At 44.4% G+C, this 24562-nt stretch overlaps 1 protein-coding gene across 2 annotated transcripts in view; it reads left to right on the forward strand.

Moving 5' to 3' along the window:
- CREB3L1 (cAMP responsive element binding protein 3 like 1) overlaps positions 1-24562 on the forward strand; it is a 144006-nt gene that overhangs the window by 95701 nt on the left and 23743 nt on the right. For both annotated transcript variants that reach the window (XM_082269702.1, XM_082269701.1), the window contains exons 2-6: positions 16383-16596; positions 18868-19019; positions 21658-21733; positions 23201-23358; positions 23453-23602. In XM_082269702.1, the coding sequence (XP_082125828.1) occupies positions 16383-16596; positions 18868-19019; positions 21658-21733; positions 23201-23358; positions 23453-23602 (750 nt within the window). The remainder of the gene's footprint in view (positions 1-16382; positions 16597-18867; positions 19020-21657; positions 21734-23200; positions 23359-23452; positions 23603-24562) is intronic.

Consider the following 24562-nt stretch of genomic DNA (forward strand, 5'->3'; position numbering starts at 1 on the left):
GAATAGTAGTAGTGAGTTTAAAGGAGTTGTAAAGGTATGCATTAAGATAAAAAGCCTTCTGTGTGCAGCAACCCCCCTATCACTTACTTGAGATCCCTCTCTGTCCATCTATGTCCACGAGTGTCTCAGCCGTCTGAGATTCTCCCGCCTGACTGGCTGAGACACAGCAGCGGCGCCATTAGCTGCTGCCAATTAAAGTCAGCTAGCCAATCAGGAGAGAGAGGGGGCCGGGTCAGGGCTTCGTGTCTGAATGGACACAGGGAGCTGTGACTCTGCTCGGGTGCCCCCATAGCAAGCTGCTTACTGTGGGGGCAGGAGGGAGGGGCCAGGAGCACAGAAGAGGGACCCAAGTAGAGGAGGATTTGGGTTGCTCTGTGCAAAACCAACTGCAACAAAGCAGGTAAGAATAACATCTTTGTTGTTTTTATAGGAAAAAAAAAATCTCAAAAAGTTGGGAGGTATGCTTAAGCATTAGCACAGGTGCAACAAAAAATTGTGGCATTGTTTGTAATTGGAATAGTCGTCAGCTCCATCTAGTGGCCATAAAATGCATTATGGCTACTACTATGGTTGGCACAGTGGTGTAGTGGTTAGCACTTTCACCTAGCAGCAAGAGGGTCACTGGTTCAAATCCCAACCACAACACTACCTGCCTGGAGTTTGCATGTTCTCCCTGCGCCTTTCCTCCGGGTACTCTGGTTTCCTCCCACACTCCAAAAGACATGCTGGTAGGTTAATTGGATCCTGTATAAAAAAAATTGGCCTACTATGTATGAATGAATGAATGTGAGTTAGAGACCTTAGATTGTACGCTCCTTGAGGGCAGGGACTGATGTGAATATTTTTTTATTTTATGTTTTTATTATATAACAAATATGTTATACTTACCAGCTCTGTGCAATGGTTTTGTACAGAGCGGCTCCAGATCTCCTCTTCTGGGGTCTCCCGCCGGTGCTCTAGGCTTTTCCTTCTCCATGTGCCACCATAGGAAGCCTTTTCCTATGAGGGCTCACGTGCAGGCCTGCTCCTGAGCTAGGCTGTGTGCATCTATAGACACACACAGTGCAGCTGGGCTCCGCTCGCTGCTCACGGGATTTGATTGACAGCTGCTGCCCCTCTGTCCTGTTATTGCAGCCGCTGCAAATGGGCACTGCGCTGGATCGAGTATGGATTTAAAGTTCTGTTAGATCCAATGTAAAACAACTCCTGCGCTTTCTCTCTGTGCAGGAGCATCCTGTTATAAAGCCAGATCACTGCTGCCCTCTCTTCTTGCGTAGAGTGACTGGTCTTGTCTCCGCCCACCCTCCTGTAGGTTTCTGCAGGCAGTCTGTAGTGGGTGGAGCCTGCTGGGTCCTTCCCACAGCTCTTCTTTTTGCACAGGCCATGTACAGCACAATGATGACACCCCTGCTACTTTTACAATATAATAACTGGGTTTGGTGATCACAAAGGTGAATTTATATCATTAATGGTGGTTGAGGAATATATTTCAATAAAAGATTTTGTTACCAGAGTTCAGGTTTTAGAAAAGCAGGAAATCCCCCAGTGAGTTAATTAGCTCCTCTGACTGCTGGAGAAACACAGAAATGGGTCGATTGTCGGAAGCGATGTTTGAAATCAGGATCACTGCTTGCTGTAATTAGACCATGTATGACCATCATAAGTCACTGAACTCTTTTAAAGCATTTGCTTAGCTGTCAGGATTTTAATCAGGCAGGTAGAGTTTCAGGATGCAGTATTAAGTACCTTATAGAGTCGCTGGGGAGCCTGTGCATAAAAAAAGGTCCCCGGGCCCTGGAAAAAATGCATCTGTCTGTGTACAGGGGGCTTTTTGTCAGTGCTCAATACAAGTTGATGCAAGTCAGTGCAGTTTGCCTTATTGACCTGGGTTTAGCAATGGCATGTCCTACAATCATGAGTGCTCTGTAATTGCCTGTGTACAAAAACCCCAACCTGGTATGAGGCAGAAAGGTAGGCAAAATCACAAGGATTTTTTTTTATCTCTAAAAACATGTATTCATCAAAGAAACACTGCAGTCAAAATTGAGAACTAAACTTTGAAATATATACAGGGAATAAAGTTTAGCTGCTCAGTATTTACACTATATTCCCAAACAGTTGACCATACTTATATGAGCTTCTTAGACATTCCATTCCAAAACCATGGTCATTAACATAAAGTTGGCCTTCCTTTGCTACCATAACATACCCCAGTCTTTTGGAAAGGCTCTCTACAACATTTTGGAGCATGTCTGGGGGAATTTGTACCCATTCAGCCAAAAAAGTATTTGTGAGATCAGGTACTAATATTAAATGTTAAGACCCAGCTTGCAAAGGTGTTAAATACGTTTGAGGTCAGAGATTTGTGCAGACCACTAAGACCCCTTTCACATGATTCTTCTCTATGGAGCAACTCTATGGAGCAACAATGATTGCTACTCTCAACTTAAAGCAGATCTTCAACTCCCCAACCTTCTTTTTTTCTTTTTACCCCTGCCTACCTCTTGCTGTTTTCTCCACAGTATGACTACTCACCCAACTCAGCAGATCCAGCGTTGTCCTGCCGAGATCCTCTTCTCAGTAGCCGCTGCCCAGGTCCCATACCACCATGTTTGTGTGCGACATCATCGGGAATTCCTCCGGCTCTTCTGGGTTTAGCTGGTGGGCATCCTGGTGACACGCCGCTAGGCCTGCCCCCCTCCTCCTCTGTGAATGAAACACTAAGGGCCTCCTGGGATTATGGAAATTTGGTATCCTTACTTACTGTGATTTTCCTTTCCTGGATCCTCCCCATGTCAGCCTAACATGGGTCAGCTCCTCCCTCTCTGACCCCTCCAGGACCACCTTTTTCTTAGCCTATAAAGGGCGGCTGTCTGCCTAAGCAAGCGTTCATAATATCCCACCTCGCGCCTGGTTATATATAGGGAGGGAATCCTCGGCTGACGTGGGGAGGATCCAGGAAAGAAAAATTACAGTAAGAATAACAATTTTCCGCATTCCTGGACCCTTCTCATGTCAGCCTACCATGGAACGTAACTAGCAATCATCTTAAGGGAGGCAAGAAAACTTAAAAAAGAAAAACACAAAGCCCAGCACTTCAAGCTGCTAAATATATTTAATGGCCGACAGCTGCCGTAATAACATTAGAACCAAAGGCTTCCGAAGACGGAAGAGAAACATGCACCCTGTAATGACGGATGAAGGTATTGGGTGCGCTCCAGCTTTCTGCCTTGCATACTACTTCAGGCGATACTTTAACATACACTGCCCAGGAAGAGCTTGAGAATCAACGGAAGCGGGAAGAGGGAACACATACACCAGGGGGAAATTCCATGACTTGGAGAGAGCATCCTGACCCAAGGCTTGCGGATGCCAGGTAATTCTTCACTGAGGCCATAACGTCTATTGCTGGTGTCCCCAGGCTTTGAAGTTCCTGCGTAAATATCTGGGATTTAGGCCCCATTCATTGTGGTCGATGACACTTCGACTCAATCGATTCACTATAACAATCTTGGCCCCTGGTAGGTAGGTTGCTGTAAGAGAGGTAACATTCCTCTCCGCCGACAGAAATATTTGGTAGCCCACCTGAAGAAGCGACTCCTGGTGCCACCTTGGCGAGTTAAGTAAGCCACAGTGGTTTTGTTGTCCGACAGGACCTTGACTGCATGATCCTGTAGCACAGGTTGAAATGCTAGAAGAGCGTGCCGAACTGCTTCCAACTCCAAAAGATTTGAACTGTGAAAAATCTGTGCCTTCCATCGACCTTGAACATGCCTCCCTAAACAGTGAGCTCCCCAGCCTAAAAGTCAGGGATCCGTTGTCACCACTACCGGCTCTCGGGACTCGAGCAATACTCCCCAAGCTAGATTGCGGGAAACTCTCCACCAAGCCAACGACCGAATTATCGGAACTGGCATGCAGATCCTGTGGATCAATGAGTGGTGATCCCATTGGAGAAGGAAATTGTATTGAAATCTCCTTCTTCGCCAACTGGCCCATGGGACTACCGGGATCGTGGAGGACAGAAGGCCGATATTCTGTATACCTTCCTTTGAGCTCAGAAAGTACTTGGACATCACCTGCTTCGTCTGGATTTAAATCTCCCGAACTTTCCTCTGGGGAAGAGAAACTCGACCCAGCACCATATTGAACTGCACCCCGAGATATTCTAACACCTGGGTCGGACACATCTCTTTTGATGATTGATTAACCACCCGAAATGAGATAGCGTCTCGCAAGTCAGAGCCACATGCTCCTGAAGGAGAGCTTTGGAAGGACCGATAAGTAGCATGTCGTCCAAGTAATGGAAAATTTGGATGTCTTTGACCCTTAGAATTACAATGACCACACTGACAGCACTTTCGAGAATGTTCGGGTAGCCGTGCAGAGGGTGAACGGCAGACATCAAAACTGGAAATGCCAGCCTTCCACTGCAAACCTGAGGTATGGAAACATGCAGATAGGCATCTGCCAGATCGGCGGAGGCCATCCAGTCTCCTTCTTCTTTCATGACTGAAATAATAATTTCCAACGACTCTATCTTGAATGGTGGAACTCTCATAAAGGAATTCAAAAATTTTAGGTCCAAGATGGCCTGAAACCTCCCGATGCCTTTGTTACCGAAAACCATTGGGGAATAAACTCCTTGACCCCATTATCAACTTGGAACTGGGACGATGGCCCCTGCTGCTAATAATTTCTTTATGTACGCTAGCAAGCAATGCTTCTTCTCTGGGCAGGCCGGAAGTCGGGTTTCCACAAAAACGGCTTGAGGGGGTCCTGTTCTGAAATCCACTTGATATCCATTGCAAATGATTGCCAGGATCCAAGCATCAGACTCCTCCAAAACAAGCTAGTCTTGCTCCAACCTGAGGGGACTGGACAGAGACACCTTCAGAAGGTTTTGTCCAATCCCTTTGGGGCCTGATTGGGCTTAGACTTAGAAGACATCAGGAAGGACGAACCAACTTCTCTCCATTGAGGAATGGTTTACCCCGCCTATAGGAACTATCCTCTCTGAAACCTTCTTTAGCTCTGCATAAAGCAAACCCAGTTATTTAAACTGCCTCACAGCCAGTCCCAGCACAAAGGACACCCACCACCTCGGGAGGTTTACAGCCCATATGGAGGGGGGGTTCTGACAAGAGGCTGAACCCGAGCAGGGTGATAACAAATAGTCAAAACATTAAAAAAAAAGGAAAACAAACTTTTTTTTTTAAAGACTTTTGTAGCGAGGACAAAAAAAGAACACTTGCTTAGGAAGACAGCCGCCCTTCTGGAGGGGTCAGAGAGAGCGGAGCAGACCCATGGTTGGCTGACATGGGGAGGTCCAGGATATATGACATACATATCCCAGGAGGTACAGTGGGCACAGTACACGTCAATCGCCTTGGTGAATTATATGTTTTGGAGGTGAGATAAAACCCTTTTTCTGAAAAAAAAGGGTTAACGAAAAGAAAAAAAAAAGCTGCTGTACAGGTAGAGGAGGGGAGGGCAAAAGGCACTTTCTATTTATTGGTGAAGATCCACATTAAAGGCACACATTTGGCCTGTGAGAGGGGTTTAAGTCACTTGAGCAGAGGGAATATTGTGTTGCTGTTTTTGAGGATCCTGTAGTCCCTGACTCTCTCCCCTGGACTTTTGCAAATAAAACTCCCATACAAAAGTTGTCGGAGTGATGTCAGTCAAATGGCCACTGCTGGTGGGTCAGGGAGTGCTTTGGGGCAACAGTTAAAGCTGACGGGAAGCCTTAAGCATTCAGCAGCTCCCCAGGGAGTCACTGCTACATTCATGATTTTGCAGATTGACCTTAGTTCTACGTACTTTAAAGGGCCGTACACACTTGACGAAAATCGGACGAAATATCCTCCGATTTTTCTCTGTCTTCTCAGCGTTCATTACCGTTTTTAGTCGACAGTGCATAAATGTTCACAAAATTTCTCGTCCAATTTTTCTTTTTTTGCCACATTTGTTCCTAGATTTTCGGGTTGTCAGCAACTTCAGATCATGCGCGGTCTTTGGTATCCGATTTTTCACGGACGTACTGCATACACATTAAATGAAAATCGGTCGTCTGGGGACGGACGAAAAAAATTTTGGTGTTTGTCCCTTCGTTTTTTTTCGTTGAAAATGTCGGCATCGGCTGCTGAAAGTTGTGTACACACTAGGCGAAAATCGGACGATTTCACATCGGGCGGGAATTTTCGGCAGATTTTCTACTAGTGTGTACCCTGCTTAAGGTAAACTGAATGGATTGTCTGACTTTAGAACAGTGGCAATGTTTGCTAGATAGCAGCAACAGTTGACCGGCTGTTGTCTAGAGTGGCTCTTTAGCTACAAGTCCAAATATGCCCAGTCAGCTACCATGCTGGGGTAGTCCACATTGGTATTGCCAGTGAAAGTACTTCAGCGATCATAGGAAGCATCTCAAACATCATGGAGTGAAGTTTAGTCCTCCACCAGCTGGTGAGTGTGAAGCCCCCTGCTCTCCCATCAGTGATCTCTGAGCACAGAAACACATCTCAGACTGCTCTATTTAAACAAATGAGCAAGTCCTGAACACGTGTTCTCACAGAGGAATACTCCGGCTCTGTTTGATGCTGGCAGTCCCACTGAACACACACAGGTTTGGACTGACTCTGCTTTCCTACGCTGTGACTTCTTCCACATTTCGTAATTATAACAACAGTAATGTAATAATAAAGAGGTGAAGGAGTCTTTGGCGACGCCTTTGTACCAATATATGCTCAGTAAATGTGAGCCTTTATTTTTCTAAGACTAAGAAAAGTGTGATGATCGGTCCACATAATAAATGACATTGGAGTTGTATAGGAAGGTGTAGGTGTTTCTTTTTTTTTGGGGGGGGGGGGGGGTTGACAGAATGAATACACAGTATTTTCTCTTGTAATTATATTGGACAGTGGGTGGTAATATAATGCCAGGAATGAAGAGGGAGTATACAGGACTGCTGGCAATAAAGTGACTATTTTAGTATTTTTCATAGCATTTTATTAATATTAGAAGTAGAAAATAAAGAACATGGACATGCTAGCACATTTCTACATTTGTTAACTATTAAAGTTGAACTTCAGGCACAACATTTTTAATTTAAATATATTCCTCAATAGCCAAAGAATGCACTCAATGCCTAAGCAAATCCGGATATTACCTTGCAAAAAAAGCAATGACATCACTGTGCTGAAGGCGTCGGCGGAGACAAGACCAGTCACCCTGTAATAGGAGAGAGAGCAGTGACCGGTCTTTATTACAGGAAGCTCCTGGGTTGATTTACGAAAGGCAACTAGACTGAGCACTTTGCAAAGTGTAATTTCACTCTGCAAGTGCAGTTGCTCCAAATCTTTGTAAATGAGATAAAGCTTCCCCTTGCAAAAAATACCCAATCATGGGCAAGGGAAATGAAAAAAAAAAAACTGAATTTTTGCTTGCATATGATTGGATGATGGAAGTCAGCAGAGCTTTTGATCATTTACTAAGTTCTGGAGCAACTACTCTTGCAGAGTGCAATTGCACTTTGCAAAGTGCATAGTCTATTTGCCTTTAGTAAATCAACCCTAAAGTCTCAAACTAGATTACTGCACAGATCTGGAAGAAATACACAAAGCACACCAAGATTCAAGTTAGAATACACATGATTCTTTTATTTCGACAATATGTCTATCCTGGAGTTTGGATTTAACTGTCTTGTGTGCTATTTTTGTTAGAAACAAGAGAGAGAGAGGATTAGAGAGGATGATAAAGAAAAAAAAGATTTGGGTTCTAATAATAAAACAAAAAAAAATTGCATACCCATTAGTCCAGTAAAGCTTGTACGGGTGTTCTGTTCAAAATGGGCAAATCAAATGTTCTTTCAACCATATTCTCTACTGAACGAATGTTCTTTTATTATGGGCAGTAGTAACATACTGCATTATGGCCACCGGATGGAGCTAAAGGGCATATGAAATACATATGACTCTTTAACAAGAAATACAATGTTACAATTCTAGTGATTAATAGAGATAATTAGATAATAACCAATGGTCAAATAGTCCAAAATAAGGTATGTAATGAAAACAAAAAAGGTTTTATTTAAAAAATGTTGTTAGAGTATTAGTCCCCATTCACACTAGCGCGACTTGTCGACTTGGTCGTCTGACAAGTCGCGGTGGGTCACCTGCCATAGATTAGCACAAGACCCGTTCTAACAGGAGCGACACAAGTCGCTCCGACTTAGAAAAAGGGTCCTGTACTACTTTGGGGCGACCTGGAGGCGACCTGCATTGACTTCAATTATATGAAGTCATATAACAGGTCGCCCCAGCAGGTCGGGTCGCCCCTGTGTGAACGGGGTCTTAAAGAAGGGGACAAGGAAAAGCTGAGGTAGGCAACATATGATCATTGAACTTTATTTCCTGACTGCGCTATAGTCAAAAGATGGCTATAGTGTCCATGGACATCCTGCCTTAACCGCACCCCCTGGGGTGCACTCTGTGATTGATGTGTCTTTTGGCCAATCAGCGTGGCCCTTTACCATGGGTTCAGCAGTGTCCAATCACAGCTGATTACATGTAAACAAACTTGCCAGTTATTGCCATTCCTTTTCTGACAGCACAGCGTGAAGAAAGGAGGGCCGGTAACTGGCAATTCTGACAAGGCACATTTACACTGATAATCAGGGCCCCCATCACTGCCGCTTATCAGGGCCAATCAGTGCCTTCTATCAGTGTCTATCAGTGCAGTCTCATCAGCGCACATCAGTGAAGGAGAAAAATTACTTATTTGCAAAATTTTATGACAAAAACTAAAAAAATTTCGGTCTTTTTTGTTTGTTTAGCAAAAAATAAAACCTCAGTGGTGATTTAATACCACCAAAAGAAAGCTCTATCTCAAAAAAATGATAAAAATTTCATATGGGTACAGTGTTGCATGACGGTGCTGAAAGTTTAAAATTGGCCTGGTCAGGAAGGGGGTGAAAGTGTCCGGTATTGAAGTAGTTAAAGCGGAGTTCCGGCCTCAAAATCGAAAAAATTGATTTTGGGCCATCCGCTTTCTGATTGCAACCTGAAAAAGAAATGGATTTTGGCGATTTTTTTTTTTTTTTTGTTTACTTACCTTATCATAGAAGAAAATATACTCACCTTCCTTCCACTTCCTCCCGCTGTCACTTCCGGTTTGCAATGACTCCTGGGAGCTGAACGTCATCGCTCCAAGGAATCAATGCGTCTGCACCGCGGCATTCCCTGCTATACAGCTTCTGGGCATGCCCAGAAGCTGTGCAGGGATGCGGGGCCGGTGCAGTGCATTGTGGGACTCCGACGTCACGGAAGAGGACACGAAGAGGGATGCTGCGGCTTCAGCTATCCACACCTGAGATGGCAGTGCTGGAGAAGAACTTTTCAAGGTAAGTATTTCTTTTTACAGGTAAGTGCGACCCGGGACAGTTCAGAGACTATCCATTGTGGAATGTACTAGCCCTGACTGTCACAGGGGTATTTTTAGCTAAAATTGACTCCCAAGGCCAGAACTCCGCTTTAAAGAACAGAATTCAGCAAAATAAAATCTATAGAAAGAGCTGCTTAGCTGTTTCTGTTTTTTGGCTTCAGTGTTAGGAACAAAATCCAATTATCCACATTAAATTTTAGCTTGCTTCTCCAAAGCCTTTGTGTATGTTTCAGGATGGAGCTAATCATGGCTGGCTGTGGGATGAAGGCCCGTACACACGTACCGATCGTCGGCATACAAACGTCGGTGGACGAAGGATCTGCCGATTGTACGCGTGTTAGTATGGTGCCTCCGACAGATGTCTGCGCACAATCCGCGGACAAAAGTCTTTCGTGCAAACATGAAAATATTTGTATGCCGACACCAGAACGGACGATTGTTCGCCTGTCAGTACACAATTCGGCCGACAGACCGCAGATTTGCAAGACTGGGCATGCTCAGAAAATAGAAAACACAGGGAAAGTTAACCATTACATGACATCACTTCTGCAGTCGGCGGACAAAATTCTTGTGCTGTCCTTGTGCTGTCTTTGCACTTTTCAGCAGACACCGACATCCCGGGGAGAAAAGAGGAACATTTGTAAGCCGACCATCGGTACGTGTGTACGGGGCTTAAGAGAGACAATCTGTAGACCTCATTGCTGACCTCCTTTTGAAAACAATAGTTGCTTTTTCCAAGATGTTTACATTGTGTCATACAGCAGGTATAAACCATTTAATTACTGCTTCATTGTCTCCACATGCAGGATTCAAAGTAGAACTAAAGGCATATTTGTTGCTGTTCATTTTGGCTTGAAGACCCTTTCAGATGGAACGTAATCCGTCAAAGCGGACCTGCCTGCTAATCGGGGGATCTCTCCGCTGATCCCTGCTAAGAAGCCAGATGACAGGTCCGTGTCTGCTCCACTATCAAGAGCGGACACAGCTCGCTGTTCTCTATGGGGCGGTTGGATGCCATTTCCATCCAAATGTCATCCGAACGTATCCCCGTCCGCCTTTTTTTAGCAAACCGGATCAGATCGGATGCCGGTAGAGATCTGCCACTCCATAGAGAACAATGGGTGGTCCGGATCAAGTCCGCTTGAAAAATGCAAAGTTGGACCGAATCGGTCCACTGGTGTAAAAGAGACCTGAGGAAGAGTTAAAACCCCTGTCAGTTTTTTTGCAATCAGTGTCCCATTGGGGAGATTTCCCTCCACTTCCTGTCCTATAACTAAAACAGGAAGTCAGAGGAAATCCCTCCAAAGTGTGGAAATAGCTGGTTGTCATCGGAGCTAGTATCCTTATTGGAAAATTTTCTGTTCTGGTGACAACCTAAAATTTGGGAGGGAGGGAATCTCCCTAACGGATTGCACAGACCGCAATAAAAAACCTGATAGGTCTTTAAATCCCTCTCCAATCTATTTGAAACCAAAAAAAAAAAAAAGTTTTGCCTTTGGTTATACTTTGAATACTTTTAACCACTTGCTTACTGGGCACTTATACCCCCTTCCTGCCCAGGCCAATTTTTAGCTTTCAGCGCTGTCACAGTTACATAACAGGTGCACGGTCATGCAACACTGTACCCAAGCAAAATTTATATAGTTTTTTTTTTCACACAAATAGGAGCTTTCCTTTGGTGGTAATTAATCACCACTGTTTTTTTTTTTTTTTTTGCAATGTTGCAAACTGGTAATTTTTCTCCTTCACTGATGTGCACTGATGAGGCTGTACTGATGGGCACTGATAGGTGGCACTGATGAGGCGGCACTGGTGGGCACTGATGAGGCTGCACTGATAAGTGGCCCTGAAGGGCACTCACGTTCAGGTAGGTGGTCGGAGGTTGATAATACTGCAGCTTAACCTCCTACATTTAACCCCCCCTCAGCTGTCCATGTGAACAAGCCCTTAATAGGATGGAAGAGGAATTTTGAAATGAATTACATGATGAATCTTATAGGAAATGATAGTGATTGGGTTTATATCTACTTTAAATAATCCTAATCCTTTGGAGTAATAACTAATTCCCTATTTGAGCAGGACATAATAAGGAACCCCTTTTATTTTATTGCATATCACGATATCACGGAGAATACAACAGACTGAAAGTTCCAAATTCTCTCTGGAAGAGGAGTGACAACTCACGGTTGCTCAGACGGATATCTGACGGGTTATCTCACTATTCAAACCTCTTAGAGACCAATGGATGTTTCTGCCCACCCATGTCCACTATGTCCAAAGCTTCAGTAAAAAAAACTCTTAAAAGCTGAAATCTGACCAAAATGCTAAATACACAGATAAAATACATATACGGGAGCTACTCAACTTGTAAAGAGGTCTGCCCACCCAGTCCTAAGGTTTACACAGCTCTGCCACATAGCACAGCCCTCTCTTGCACATCTTGAAATACCCCCTTGCCCCCCCACCACCAACAACCTGTGACTGGACATTGAAAAGAGAAACAGTAGACTGATGAGCTCATCTCTCTGTCACTTTACTCTCTCCTCCCATCAGCACTCTCCTTGACGTGCAGCACAACTACTTGGCTCCTTGCTGCTGTTTCTCCCTTTCTAAGTCTCTGCTCTGCTGTACATGGACTTTAAGAGGGTGGCGCTAAGCTGATTCCAGGTGCTTGCATTAAAAAAATGCATATAGTTCTTTTGCACTTAAGGGCTACAGGGCATACAACATGCATGGAGCATAGGTCGTAGGTGCAAGGGAGCCCCAGGTGCCTAATACAGCCTCCATTATAATGAATGGCAGTATGCTGCTATACACGGGTTTATGCCGATGCTTGTGGGAACTCATGCATGCATACAAGTGCACAATCCTGGACATAGACTGTACATTTCCAAACAAGGGTAAATAGAACCTTCAGGGCCCTGGTGCAAGAAACCATGAAGGGCCCCCCGGACCCATGGCCAGTGCCCTTCCCTTCAAGCCTGGGGCTCTTCCCACTGATCCTGGGGCCCTTTACTCTCGTTGTGGGGCCCTTTATTACGGTCCCACAGCGGGACCCTTTCACAAGTTCTGCAGTGGGCCCCCTTCCTGCCATCTTGGGGCCTCCCCACGGTGGTGGAATGCCAGGCCCCGGTCGCAATTGTGACCTTTGCGATCCTGGAAGTTCACCCACTGGTGTCAGTAGTTTTTATTTTTTTGGTATTTTAATTGTATTATTTTTTAGCATTTTATTTTATTTTTTTACAATGTCACTGACTATGACTCTGTCCATTCAGAAAAGGAAGGAGCTGGTAAATTACATGTTTACCGACCCCTTCCTGGTTCTCTATTGTGACACATCCCCTGCAGCAGCCGGCAGGAGAGGGGAGGGAGCACAGTGGGGGGGGGGGGCAGCACAGTGGGGGGACCAGGGGAACACACAGGGGCCCAGAGACAGCAGAACGCAAGTGAACTGGATAGGAGGAGTGGGGGGGGGGGGAAGCATACAGGAGGAAAAAGGAGGACAGTGATGTCTCTACATGCCCCCCCCACTGCCCCTCCTATCCAGGTGTACAGGGGAGCCGCACAAGCCCCCTGGAGCATGGGGCCCGGTTGCAATTGCAACCCCTGTAGTTAAGCCCCTGAGTCCAGGGTTCTGCGCCTATTTGAATGTGCAAGTTTTTCACAAATGTGGTTGTAAACCCTGGTATAGCAGCATGCAGCAATTCATTTCAATGGGTGGCTGTATGTTGCACCTGTAGCTCTCTTCCGCCAGCTATATACACCGCATATATGCTGTAAGCCTGCTTGCGGCCCTGTGCCTTCATGATGTACTTATGAATACAGAATTGCATAAATGAGTGTCGCTTATATATGCCTGGCATTCAGCTTTAAATATCTGGCCAAATCTTGTCCCTCCTCTAAAATATACTGTAGGTACCCCCGCTTGGACTCACTGGCATCTTGAATTTTTTAATTCTGACAATGAATCTAACAGAACAATGATGCCTTGTTTTCCCTAATTATAAACGTCCCGTTGAGGAGCGTGCCTGGTGTCGTCAACTACGTCCAAAATCTGTTTTTTCCTGGAAGACTAATAAAATAGGACTTGGCTCTTTCATGCACCTGGAAAATTGTCTGCAGACGACTAGTGTTTCAGTCTTCTGCTGGCTGTTTCCAGGGTGGCAGAGGGCTGGGACGTTTTACTTTGTCCCTGGAGCTTTTACTGTACCGATCACCTCCAAAAAGTTGAAGTATATTTCCTTTCTGTCCATATGAAGATGCAGTGTTGTAGCTGCACAGGAGTCGGTCGCAGTGCAGGGTGGTAACATTAGGTTAAGGTGTTAATGCGCTGACAAGGAGTAAAGAAAGACAGATGTTTTATTACTTCTAAAATGCTCTGTGTGGTTGGAGAAAAGATACAATGAAGCAATACAAGTTAAAGTGGTTGTAAAGTAAATTTTTTTTTTTCCTAAAATAAAAAAGATGGTATACTTACCTGCTCTGTGCAGTGGTATTGCACAGAACAGCCCTAAAACTCCTCTTCTGGGGTCCCCTGCCTCCTCTTCTCTGTGCACCACCATAGGAAGCCGATTCATATGGGGGTACATGTGTGGGTTCATTCCCAACCTGGGCTAGGGGTGTCCATAGACACACACAGCAGGGCGCGGCTCCACCCTCTGCTCACAGGATTTGATTGACAGCAGTGAGAGACAATGGTTTCCTCCACTGCTGCCTCTCTGTCCTGTGAATGCAGAGAGGTATGAGAGAGCCACTACAGATGGGCACAGCACTGGATCAAGTGTAAGGTAAGTATTTGGGGGGGGGGGGGGGTGAGCATAAAAATACTTTGACAATTTTTACCTTAATGCGGGAGGTGCATGACAAAATTTCATAGAAGTTTTAATAAAAAAAATGATGGTAAAATTACAATAATATGGTAATGTGATTTTTTAAAGTCATTTTTAATATTTGAAAATTATTTATTTAAATCTGCCATTTTTTTCCAGTATAGTAAAAGTCCTTGTGCAGGTACTTCCAATTAAATGGCAACAAAGTTCTCTCCCTGTCTCCCTGTTGTGCTTCCGTGTTGTCACTTGTAAACTCAATCACCAAAATCCCTTATAAGCGTTAACATGTTAATTTAATTTCTAAAGTTCCTTTCAGTTGTATTAAATCTACAGCTTTCATTTAGGATCTTAGTTCAGACACTTCCTGTTACATAATGACAACACTCTGTCCTTGTCTCCCAATTGTGCTACTGTGTTGTCACCTCGTCTTCAGATTGAGACTGCAAAGGGACACAAAATTAGTTTTGGGTAAAGTTCTTAGTTTTAAAGGATAACTTCACCTTTTGGAACATGTTCCACCTGTATTTAGGATATTTACGGTAGAGCCTGTAACATGTTCCAGCTCCTGCTGTCAATTCCTCCAATGTCTCCCGCTTTGTGAGAGTGGGATCTTCTCCCCTTGCCCGCTGCCACTTTTTGAAAAGAATGTGGCCGTGAGGAGCTCCACTCACACGTCTGCATCATTCATTCACAGTTAATGTGAATAAATGAACTACAACAACCATCAGCCATTGAGGTAGTTCTCAATGAACTGCGAGGATGCTGGTGAGTGCCTTCATAATTCACAGATTCTTCCTGCTTTCAGGTAACTGCCTGCCTGTACAAAGTAGAGAGTCTGCAGGAGTCCTGCATTGCACCCATAATGTGCTGATGCTTCTGGTGCAATGCTCTTCAGGCTCCCAGGCTCAAAGTGTTACTAAACCCACAACAGTAAAATCAGTCTGTATATGCAGTAAAGGATGCTTGTTATACTCACTGTGGAACCTAATGGCTTAATCCTCCTGCATTGTGTGAAAAGGCTGTTTGATCCTGTCTTCTCTGATCCTTGCTGAATCAGCCCTGTGCTGATTACATGAGAGTGCATGTAATCAGCACAGGGCCAATCAGAATTTTCAAGACAGAGGCTCAGGGGTTATGGAGCCTCATAGGACAACCAGGGGAGAATGAAAACTCCCCCTAAAAGCTTTAAAGCGATTGTAAAGTCTCGTTTTTTTTTTTTTCCTTTTTAATACAAAACATTTTATACTTACCTCCTATGTGCAGTTGGTTTTGCACAGGGCAGCCTAGATCCTCCTCTTCTCGGGTCCCTCTTCGCTGCTTCTAGCCCCTCCCTATAAGGGCACCGGAGCCAAGCTGCAGCTCCATGTGTCCATTCTCTCTCCTGATTGGCTAACTGACTTTGATAGCCGAGGGAGCCAGTGGCGCCGTGGCTGCATCTTAGCCAATCAGGAGGGAGAGTGCCGGACAACCAAGGGATTCATGGACATCCCTGGATAGAGATGGGGCTCAGGTAAGTATTAGGGGGTACTGGGGCGGCTGCTACACTCGGAAGGCTTTTATCTGAATGCACAAAATGCATCAAGATAAAAAAACCTCCTGACTTTACAACTCCTTTACCAGACACTAATAGAAGTCACAAGACTGCTATATACTGCTGATGAGATAAGGTATTTAGCAGTTTATATGTACTAAAACTTTTGCATTTCCATATTCTGTGAACTGTGGAAGACCAGAGATAGTAAATGCAGGCTCCTGGATTTAATAACACTTTAAGTATAGTTTAACTTGGCTTTCACCAAGTGCTCATGAAACAGTATGGCTCCTCTGTTGGGTGACTTACTACCATAGAAAGACATACTGATAGACAATGTGGGTAGCTTGAAGAATTTGAACAAAATGCTATGTGATTTATTTTATGTCTTATTACTTTTTTGTTTAAGCAACAGCATGGTATTTCTATCAGCTATGAAACTTCCCTTTTATGCCCCATAACATTCCTTGGCCTAGTCAGCTAGTTCCAGGAATTCCTGTACAATTTGTGTCAGATATACCAAACACAGAAGTGCCCATCTTTTGTTTCTGTATTCATTGTTATTTTTTTCCTCCAACCAGCACTTCTCGGATGCTCTGGATGAATTCTCCAATGAACTCTTTAATAGTTTTTTTGACGACCCTCCTCTGCTGGACCGGGATGCCTTACTGGATATGGAGGTGGAGAGTCCGACTCCTCCTATACAGGCTGAACACAGCTATTCGCTGAGTGAAGACTCCGCCCCACAAAGTCCTGCCCTCACTATAAAAGAGGAAGATGAAGACAGCCCCAGCGGTAATCACTCTACTACATATATATATGCGTGTGTTAGATCTTAAAACGTGTCACTGAGAGAAATTGCTACCCAATTTGCATTACAATCACTAAATGTTTTAGAAGTCTTGCACATTATTTTTAATGTTTTTTTGTATAATTTGCCAAAAAATGTATATTTTATTAAAAAGCTAATAGTGGAATGCTTGTAAAATCCCAATACAAAGCTACTGTTATGTTGTACATGTTAAATTAGGGATGATGGCAATCTTGGATGAGAGTGGAAATAATTATTGATATTTTGTATAATAAAAACCTGTTTTTATTACATTCCCCCACTGAAAGACCTGTGAGTGCCTCAACCTCCATCTTTTGACCTATTGATGTTTTTCTAATGTGTGCAATGACTACAACTATCTCACAAAAGTGAGTACTCCCCTCACATTTTTGTAAATATTTTATTATATCTTAGAGCCGAAGGCTCTAATTGTCCTCAAAAAAGTTGGGCTCGGGGGAAAGAGCATCCACCCACTTGTGAAAGAACATTGGCTTCTCCTCCCGGCCAATCAGGACAGGAAGCCGGTCCTGAGACCGGATTGGCCGGTAGGAGAAACTGTGGAAGCTGCCAAAGATGCCCGCGACCTGGATGCGGTAAGTGCAGGGCTGGCAGCCTGGCGAGCGGGCTGTTTTATCTGTTTCTTGGGAGGTTTCTTTTCACTCCTTGTCCCTATTACATCTATACAGGAAATGGTCAGGAGTGATATACACACAGCAATAAAACATTGTTAGAAGTTGTAATCCTTGCTCACCAAAAAGTTGTTTTCTTCCGTTTGTGACCCCCCCCCCTCCTCATTTGAGAGATTCCTTACCCCTTCCTATCCTTACAGGAACTGGAGAGAAATCTCTCAAACGGGGACACTGACAGCAAGTAAAAGTGTGTTGGCAGGAGTTGGGCTTCTTGTCCCACTTTCCTGCTTACCTTTTCATATGCATATTATCCTAGGCCTTACTTATCCAGTAACAGCAGGTGACTGCTAGTGCTTACTTCTGCCCCATATCATCCTTTATGTGCAGTTTGACCTCCTCTCCATCGCTGTGGGCATGCATCATCACAGGATTGAACTGTACAATAGTCAACCGTTACTGCAGTAGATAATAAGAACAGAGCGGGTTAACTGAAAGATTTATTGCTTGTGCAGCTCAGCTGCTTAAATTAACAGCAGATGTTGTGCACATGTAAATGGAAGCTGATGATGCTCTCTTGCAGCCTTTCACAGAGGAGAAGTTGGGATTTTCCTAAATCCACTCAGAATACAGAGAATTACATTCCTTTACTAGATTCCCTTCTCAGTTCTCTCTGGATAATGAAGGGAATGGATATCCTCTGTTATAGCCTGGTACAATTATAAGATGTTTAATTTTTATTTATGCCAGCTGCCTTTATTGCCATCAGGAGATGTTAGTCGTCATCAACATTTAAATCAGAGCTCCACCCAAAAGGGGAAGCTCCGCTTGTTTGCTTCGTCCCTTCCCTCTGCTGCCATATTTGGCACCTTTTGGGGGGGGGGGGAGTGGGTACCTTTTTTTTACGGGTACCCATCCCTACTTCCGGGAGACATCGCCGCAGGAAGTTTGGCCCCCTCCTTCTTCCCCCGCTGCTGGGCCATTCAGAAGGCGCGCTTCGCGCATGCACAGTAGGGAACCAGCTGTGAAGCCGCAAGGCTTCACTGACAGTTTTTCTTACAAGGAATGGCGGTGGAAGCCCCCAGGAGCCAATTGCAAAATCATCTGGGGTGCCGACATCGCAGGACCCCTGGACAGTTAAGTGTCCTAATATTAAAAGTTAGCAGCTACAATATTTGTAGCTGCTGACTTATTTTTTGAAGGGGGGGGCTGGAGCTCCGCTTTAATTCAGGTCCCCCAGTGCACTCTGTCGTGATTTTATTAACATTAATTGCTCAAGCCCTGAGGAAGGGGGAGGCTTTTATTCCCTAAAACACGTTGGCTGTATTTGATGCTCTTAAATGGTTAGTTCACCTTTACCAAAAAAATGCCAATGCAGACAAGGGGTGCCAGTATATAAAAACAAATTGTGCAGATTTGACTAAAGTTGGATAGTTTCCTTACTTTAGGTGTAGGCCACTACAGTACAAGTCAATCTGGGAAACGGGGTGGGGGGGAGGGTTGGGAGGGTCTGCTGTTGTTCCTTCACTAGAGGTAGGAGGTGGTGGTGGTGACAACCTATTTTCTTTGTTGTAGAGAAGGTCTAACCTACTTTTCTCTCCCTCTTAGAACCTGGGAGTGCAGTGTGGGCCTTGGAGCATGAGCTGTGTTCATTACTGGTGAAACAGGAACAGAATATGTTATCACAGGCAGAGCCCACATTCCCTACCAGTGCATCTCTGGAGCAAGCGCTGGGGCCAGGGCTTCTGCAGAATGATGAGGTGAGTACTTGAAACTGTAACAGCACTACTATCAGCCTGCTGCATTGGACTTACTTGTCATGAAGAATTGTTCTGTATTGATTGATTATACACTGCTCAAAAAATTTAAAGGAACACTATTAAAACACATCAGATCTCAATGGGGAAAAATATCATGCTGGATATCTGTAGTGATATGGACTGGGTAATGTGTTAGGAACGAAAGGATGCCACATGGTTTGATGGAAATGAAAATTATCAACCTGACAATGTCGGGACATGCTCCTAATGAAACAACAGATGGTGCCCTGGGGTATTTCCTTTTTTATATAAATGTAATATTGGTGAATTTAACAGGAAGAGCTGGTACACACAAAGGTAGACAGGAGCACTCAAAACCCCCAGGTGGACAGCGACAGAGTTGGGACTTATGGCAAATAGATCATGCTAGTGAAGTATCCTAGACATATAACATCCAAACAAAATCCAACAAGGTCCTGTAAAAAAACTTTTGGCAGGATATGTATGCCATAATCTGGAAAGCCCTCTAGACCTAGAGATAACAAATGTTACCTATATTATTATTATTATTATTCAGGATTTCTATAGCGCCAGCAGTTTACGCAGCGCTTTACAATGTTAGAGGGAGACAATACAGTTACAATACAATAAAATACAAGAGGATTAAGAAAAGCTTACAATCTAATAGGGTGGGCCAGGTGATACAAGAGGTTATACCTATAGATATTTAAAAATATTCCCCGATGCACCCACAAATGTCCAGATAATGTTGATGTTCTCTGATGAACCTTTAGCTGTCTTCTGGGACTATACTCTAGACCAGGGCTTTTTTTGTGCCAGAACGCTGGTCCAGCACCTCTGCCAGAGCACTCCCATGTCCAAATCTGTGTAGCCTGCAGCCGCCTGTTAGGAAGCACTAGAGGGATCAAACATCATACGCGGAGGCACCTCCACTAGATCCACTGATCTGCACTCCACTCCGCCTCTCAATGCAGACTGAACCGGGAGCTCATTTTGTGTGTGAGAATGACTTTTGACGCGGCCGCCTGGTACTATCTTTGGATAGTTGGTGTGGGTAGGTAGCCTGTCCCCCTCCTCACTAGTCTCCTGGTAAGTGTTGTGTACTGGAGACTGTGGTGAAAATTAAATTTGGGAATGTCTCTTTGGTGCACATTTGGGAATGTCTGTCAGGAAGGCAGGTGGAGCCTGACTAATAGAGAGAACTCTCATCTGATGAAAGGCCACAGTAGCAGAGCTGGATGCCGGATGGACACTAAGGTAAGTACTCTGGTAAGGACACAGGTTCACCTGAGGTGCGGAGTCTAAGTCAGTATTTTTCAACTCCGGTCCTCAGGGCACACTAACAGGCCAGATTTTAAGTATTACCTTGGGGAGATGTAGACTAGAATGCTGCAATCACTGAGCAGCAAATGATATCACCTGTGATGCATTTCGGTTTTCTTGCAAACCTGGCCTGTTAGTGTGCCCTGAGGACCGGAGTTGAAAAACACTGGTCTAAGTGTTAGCTGGTTTTCACCAGAGCCCCTAGTGGTGGGGATGGACTACGCTGCAAGCTAGCACCAGGTCTCGGTCCCCAGGATCACCCAGCCAGGCAGAGTGCAGGTTCCGGTCCAGAAGCGGAGAAACAGACAAGGGATAACCAAAAGAGTAGTCAGACGAGCCAAAGGTCAGGGCGGGCAGCAAGTAGCAAGGTCAAGAGGAAGCCAGGTCAAACAATCAGAAACAACAGGTACACAGGAACACAGGATCACAAGGAAGAGCTGAAGATAACACAGCAATTACCTGGAGTGACTGCTGTGTTTAAATAGGCAGTTTTGGCACCAAATTAGTAGCCTCAAACTATTCTAAGGTAGCCTCGAACTATTCTTTGGTAGCCTCTGACTATTCCGAGGTAGCCTCTGACTATTCCAAGGTAGCCTCGAACTATTGTAAGGTAGCCTCGAACTGTTGCAAGGTAGCCTTGAGCTATTGTAAGGTAGCCTCGAGCTATTCTAAGGTAGCCTCTAGCTATTCAAGGCACCTCTTCGTACGCACATGCGGATAGGCATTCGCCGGTTTGCGGCGCCAGTGCTCCTGCGCATGGCAGTGGATCCCTGATAATGTCTCTTTGCTCAATATATGGGGGGGGGGGACTGTCTATTGTTGCTAGATATGGGGGGGGGGGGCTTTCTATTAATGCTGGAGGCATCTGTTCTTGCTGTAGTGGGTCTATTACTGCTTTTACTGCAGTAACAAACTCATAGGGCTCATGCATATGGGCTCTTAGAGCTGTACAGTAGGGATGAGCTCATGTATGTTCAGATACATGTTCAATCTATATGACAAGAATGCTGAAATCATCTGGAAGTGCCTCTGAGCTTACTTTGGTAGTGCTGGATATTTTTAATTTTTTTTGCACATTTTACTGCATTGCATTTTTATTAACAAATTAAACTTGATTCCCTGTTCTCTAAAGGAGCTGTTCTAGGGGGAGGGTGGTTCTAGTGGGCCATTCTAGGGGCGGGTGGGGGACATGACCTAGAAGGGGAGGGTGAGTTCCTGCACCTTTTCTCTTAGGAAAAAAGCCCTGCTCTAAGAGACTATACTACAGTAATGTTCTATATCCCCTTTATTATAGAATGTCTCCAGGACACCAATATCACATATAAAGGTAGAACCAGGAGTACCAAACCACCTGCTGAATTTACCACAAGGTAAGTGAATTCTCCATTTATTGTATTATTACTCAAAGTATATTTGTGATTTTCCTGGGTATGTCCAAGTGCTTGCTGTATAGGTTTCAGCTGGCCATAGACAACCAGAGATCTGACATTCCTAAAAAGACTTAAGCACTGTTAAGTCCTGTCCTAATCTTCTTCCTACACCATTTATCAGATGAATGTGGTATGTGCAAAGGAAGCTTAATCTATTTTTTCAACCAAAAGGAGAGCGGAGTGACCATCAGACAAAAATACATTTTGCAGAATATGGGTAAATTATAGCACTAGGATAAGCAACTTCACTTCTACTAGCCTGTTTGTCCAAAGCAGCATTCATTTTTATTGCTTTACCTGCTGCTATCAATTTGGATATGGCCAGCAGTACTAAAAACAGGCCCTAGTCAGGGCTGGATCAAGCCTGTCTGATCTGGCGGTGCAGTATAAAAAGTCAGGGGGCATAATGGCAACAGTGTGACAGAGAAGCAGGGGACCAGTATTCCCTATTCACTTCTATATCCACAAGTCACAACCTGGAAATACCATCTGACAAGTAGTGCAGAGATGATGCAAGAGTGAACTAGGAACAAAGTGCCAGTTTACTGTCCTTCAGGCTTTAGAGGGCCGGACAATGGACAGTGGGAGTAGATAATGCTTCAGGCTTGGTGGGCAGTGGGAGTAAAACATGACATAGCACTCCTGTGGTTAGGTGGAGGAAGAATAGTTCCCAATCATTGGTATTGATGAGAGGAATAGTATCTGCAGCATTGGTGTCAGTGGGAAGAATAATGCCCCATCATTGGTGTCAGTAGGAGGAATAGTGCCTCATTGTTGATGTCAGTGGGAGGAATAGTGCCTCATTGTTGGTATCAGTGGGAGGAATAGTGCCCCATCTTTGGTGTCAGAAGAATTTATGCTCCATCATTGGTGTTAGTGGGAAGACTAATACCCAATTGTTGATGTCAGAAGGAAGGAAGAATATCCCGCGGGCCAGGTAAAGGCAAGCAAAGAGCCGCATCAGGCCCGCGGCCCGCAGTTTGGAGACCACTGCTTTGGAACAACTGTGGGTATTGTATTCTGTATATACTGTATATCTATTTATTTGTTCTATTTTTTTTTTCTATTGGTTGAACTGGATGGTCATGTGAATGAGTCAGAGTAGTGACTAATTCCTTGTTGAATGGCCCTGTCTGAGGTTTCAGTGATGGATGTTTGTATTAAAAACCATAACTACTGCTGTGCTGTCTCTTTAGAAAACCCATAATGCCATGAGAATATTTTGTCATGTATTAAATGTGTATTTGTTGAAGAAAGAGTATATGCATACAGTTTACTGTATATCTAAAACGGTTTTAAAGTTTTTTTAGAAAAACTAACATTGACCCAAAATTGCTATGGTTTCCTCTAATAGATGTCACCTACTTTAAGGATTTGGTATGATCTGACATGTCTTTCTTCTCCTAGATGTACTGGGGGTCATGCCCTTAACCCCTCCCAGTAGCCATAGCAGTGACAGCGATGGATCTCAAAGTCCGCGATCTCTTCCGCCTCCCAGCCCAGCCCGTCCAGTGGCCCGGTCCTCCCATGCCATCTCATCATCACCGCTTCTCACTGCCCCTCATGTAGGTATCCTGGTTTAGTGGCAGCTGACAACTCTGAGAGGCTTCAATGGTCATCATCTGCATTTTACATTGTAATATTTTCAATGGTGTTTAGAAACTACAAGGGACATCGGGACCTTTAATGCTGACGGAAGAAGAAAGACGGACATTAGTCGCTGAGGGCTATCCCATTCCCACCAAACTCCCGCTCACTAAAACTGAGGAGAAAGCTCTAAAAAGAGTGCGCAGGAAAATAAAGAACAAGGTGAGGAGGAGCCTCTGTAAAAGCCATTGAACAGAAGGTATAGTGTATTTTCAGTGAATGCCTAATAAAAGTTATGATTGAAGTTTAGCTCATTAAGGACTCATTTTTTACATGGATTTTCCCAAGCCTGCTCTACCATACTTTATTTTATCATATTAAACATATAGAGATTGGTATATTACCCACTAGAAGCTCTTTGTGGCTCAGTGCAGTTATTCACTTACTCCCATTTTTAAAGTCCATCTATAGGCTCCTGTTTTCCTGTTTGGTTTCAGTACTTGCCCGGCTAGTATAAAAATCTAGTAATAAAGGGCCCAAAACTCCCAAAGGACTTGCCACAAGTGGTAAGTCTGTCCATGTTCCAGTGAAGATGCGGCTCTTCATAGCATACATGTATTAAATCCTTGCTTCACAGGAGACCACAGTCCAACATTTAGCTACAGCTTATCAACCCGCTCCTCTTCTTTATTTTTCTCAAAATGTCACCACCAAGAGCAGTCTGTTCTGTCAGGATATGAAATTGTTCATGTACTGAACCAGGTGACAATCTACCTTAGGGATACAGTGGTCTCCATTGTTGTGTTTAAAAATGTTTGAACAGGAAGGGATGTGCAGATGGGAGGTTACAGGGAAGGATGTGTAGATGGAAGGTTAAAGGAAAAATATGTGTTCATGGAAGGGTACAGGAAAGGATGTGTTGAGGGGAGGTTACAGGAAAGAAGGTGTGGAGGGGAAGTACCAGGAAAGAATGCATTGATTAGAGGTTACGGGAAAAGATGTGTAGATGGGAGGTTACAGGAAAGGATGCATAGATGGGAGGTTAGGGGAAAGGATATGTAGATGGGAGGTTATGGGAAAGAATGTGTAGATGAGAGGTTACAGAAAAGGATGTATTCATGGAAGGGTACAGGAAAGGATGTGTTCATGAAAGGGTGTGTAGATGGGAGGTTACGGGAATGG

Source organism: Pelophylax lessonae, assembly GCF_965119305.1.
Source record: "Pelophylax lessonae genome assembly, chromosome: 10".
NCBI lineage: Eukaryota > Metazoa > Chordata > Amphibia > Anura > Ranidae > Pelophylax > Pelophylax lessonae.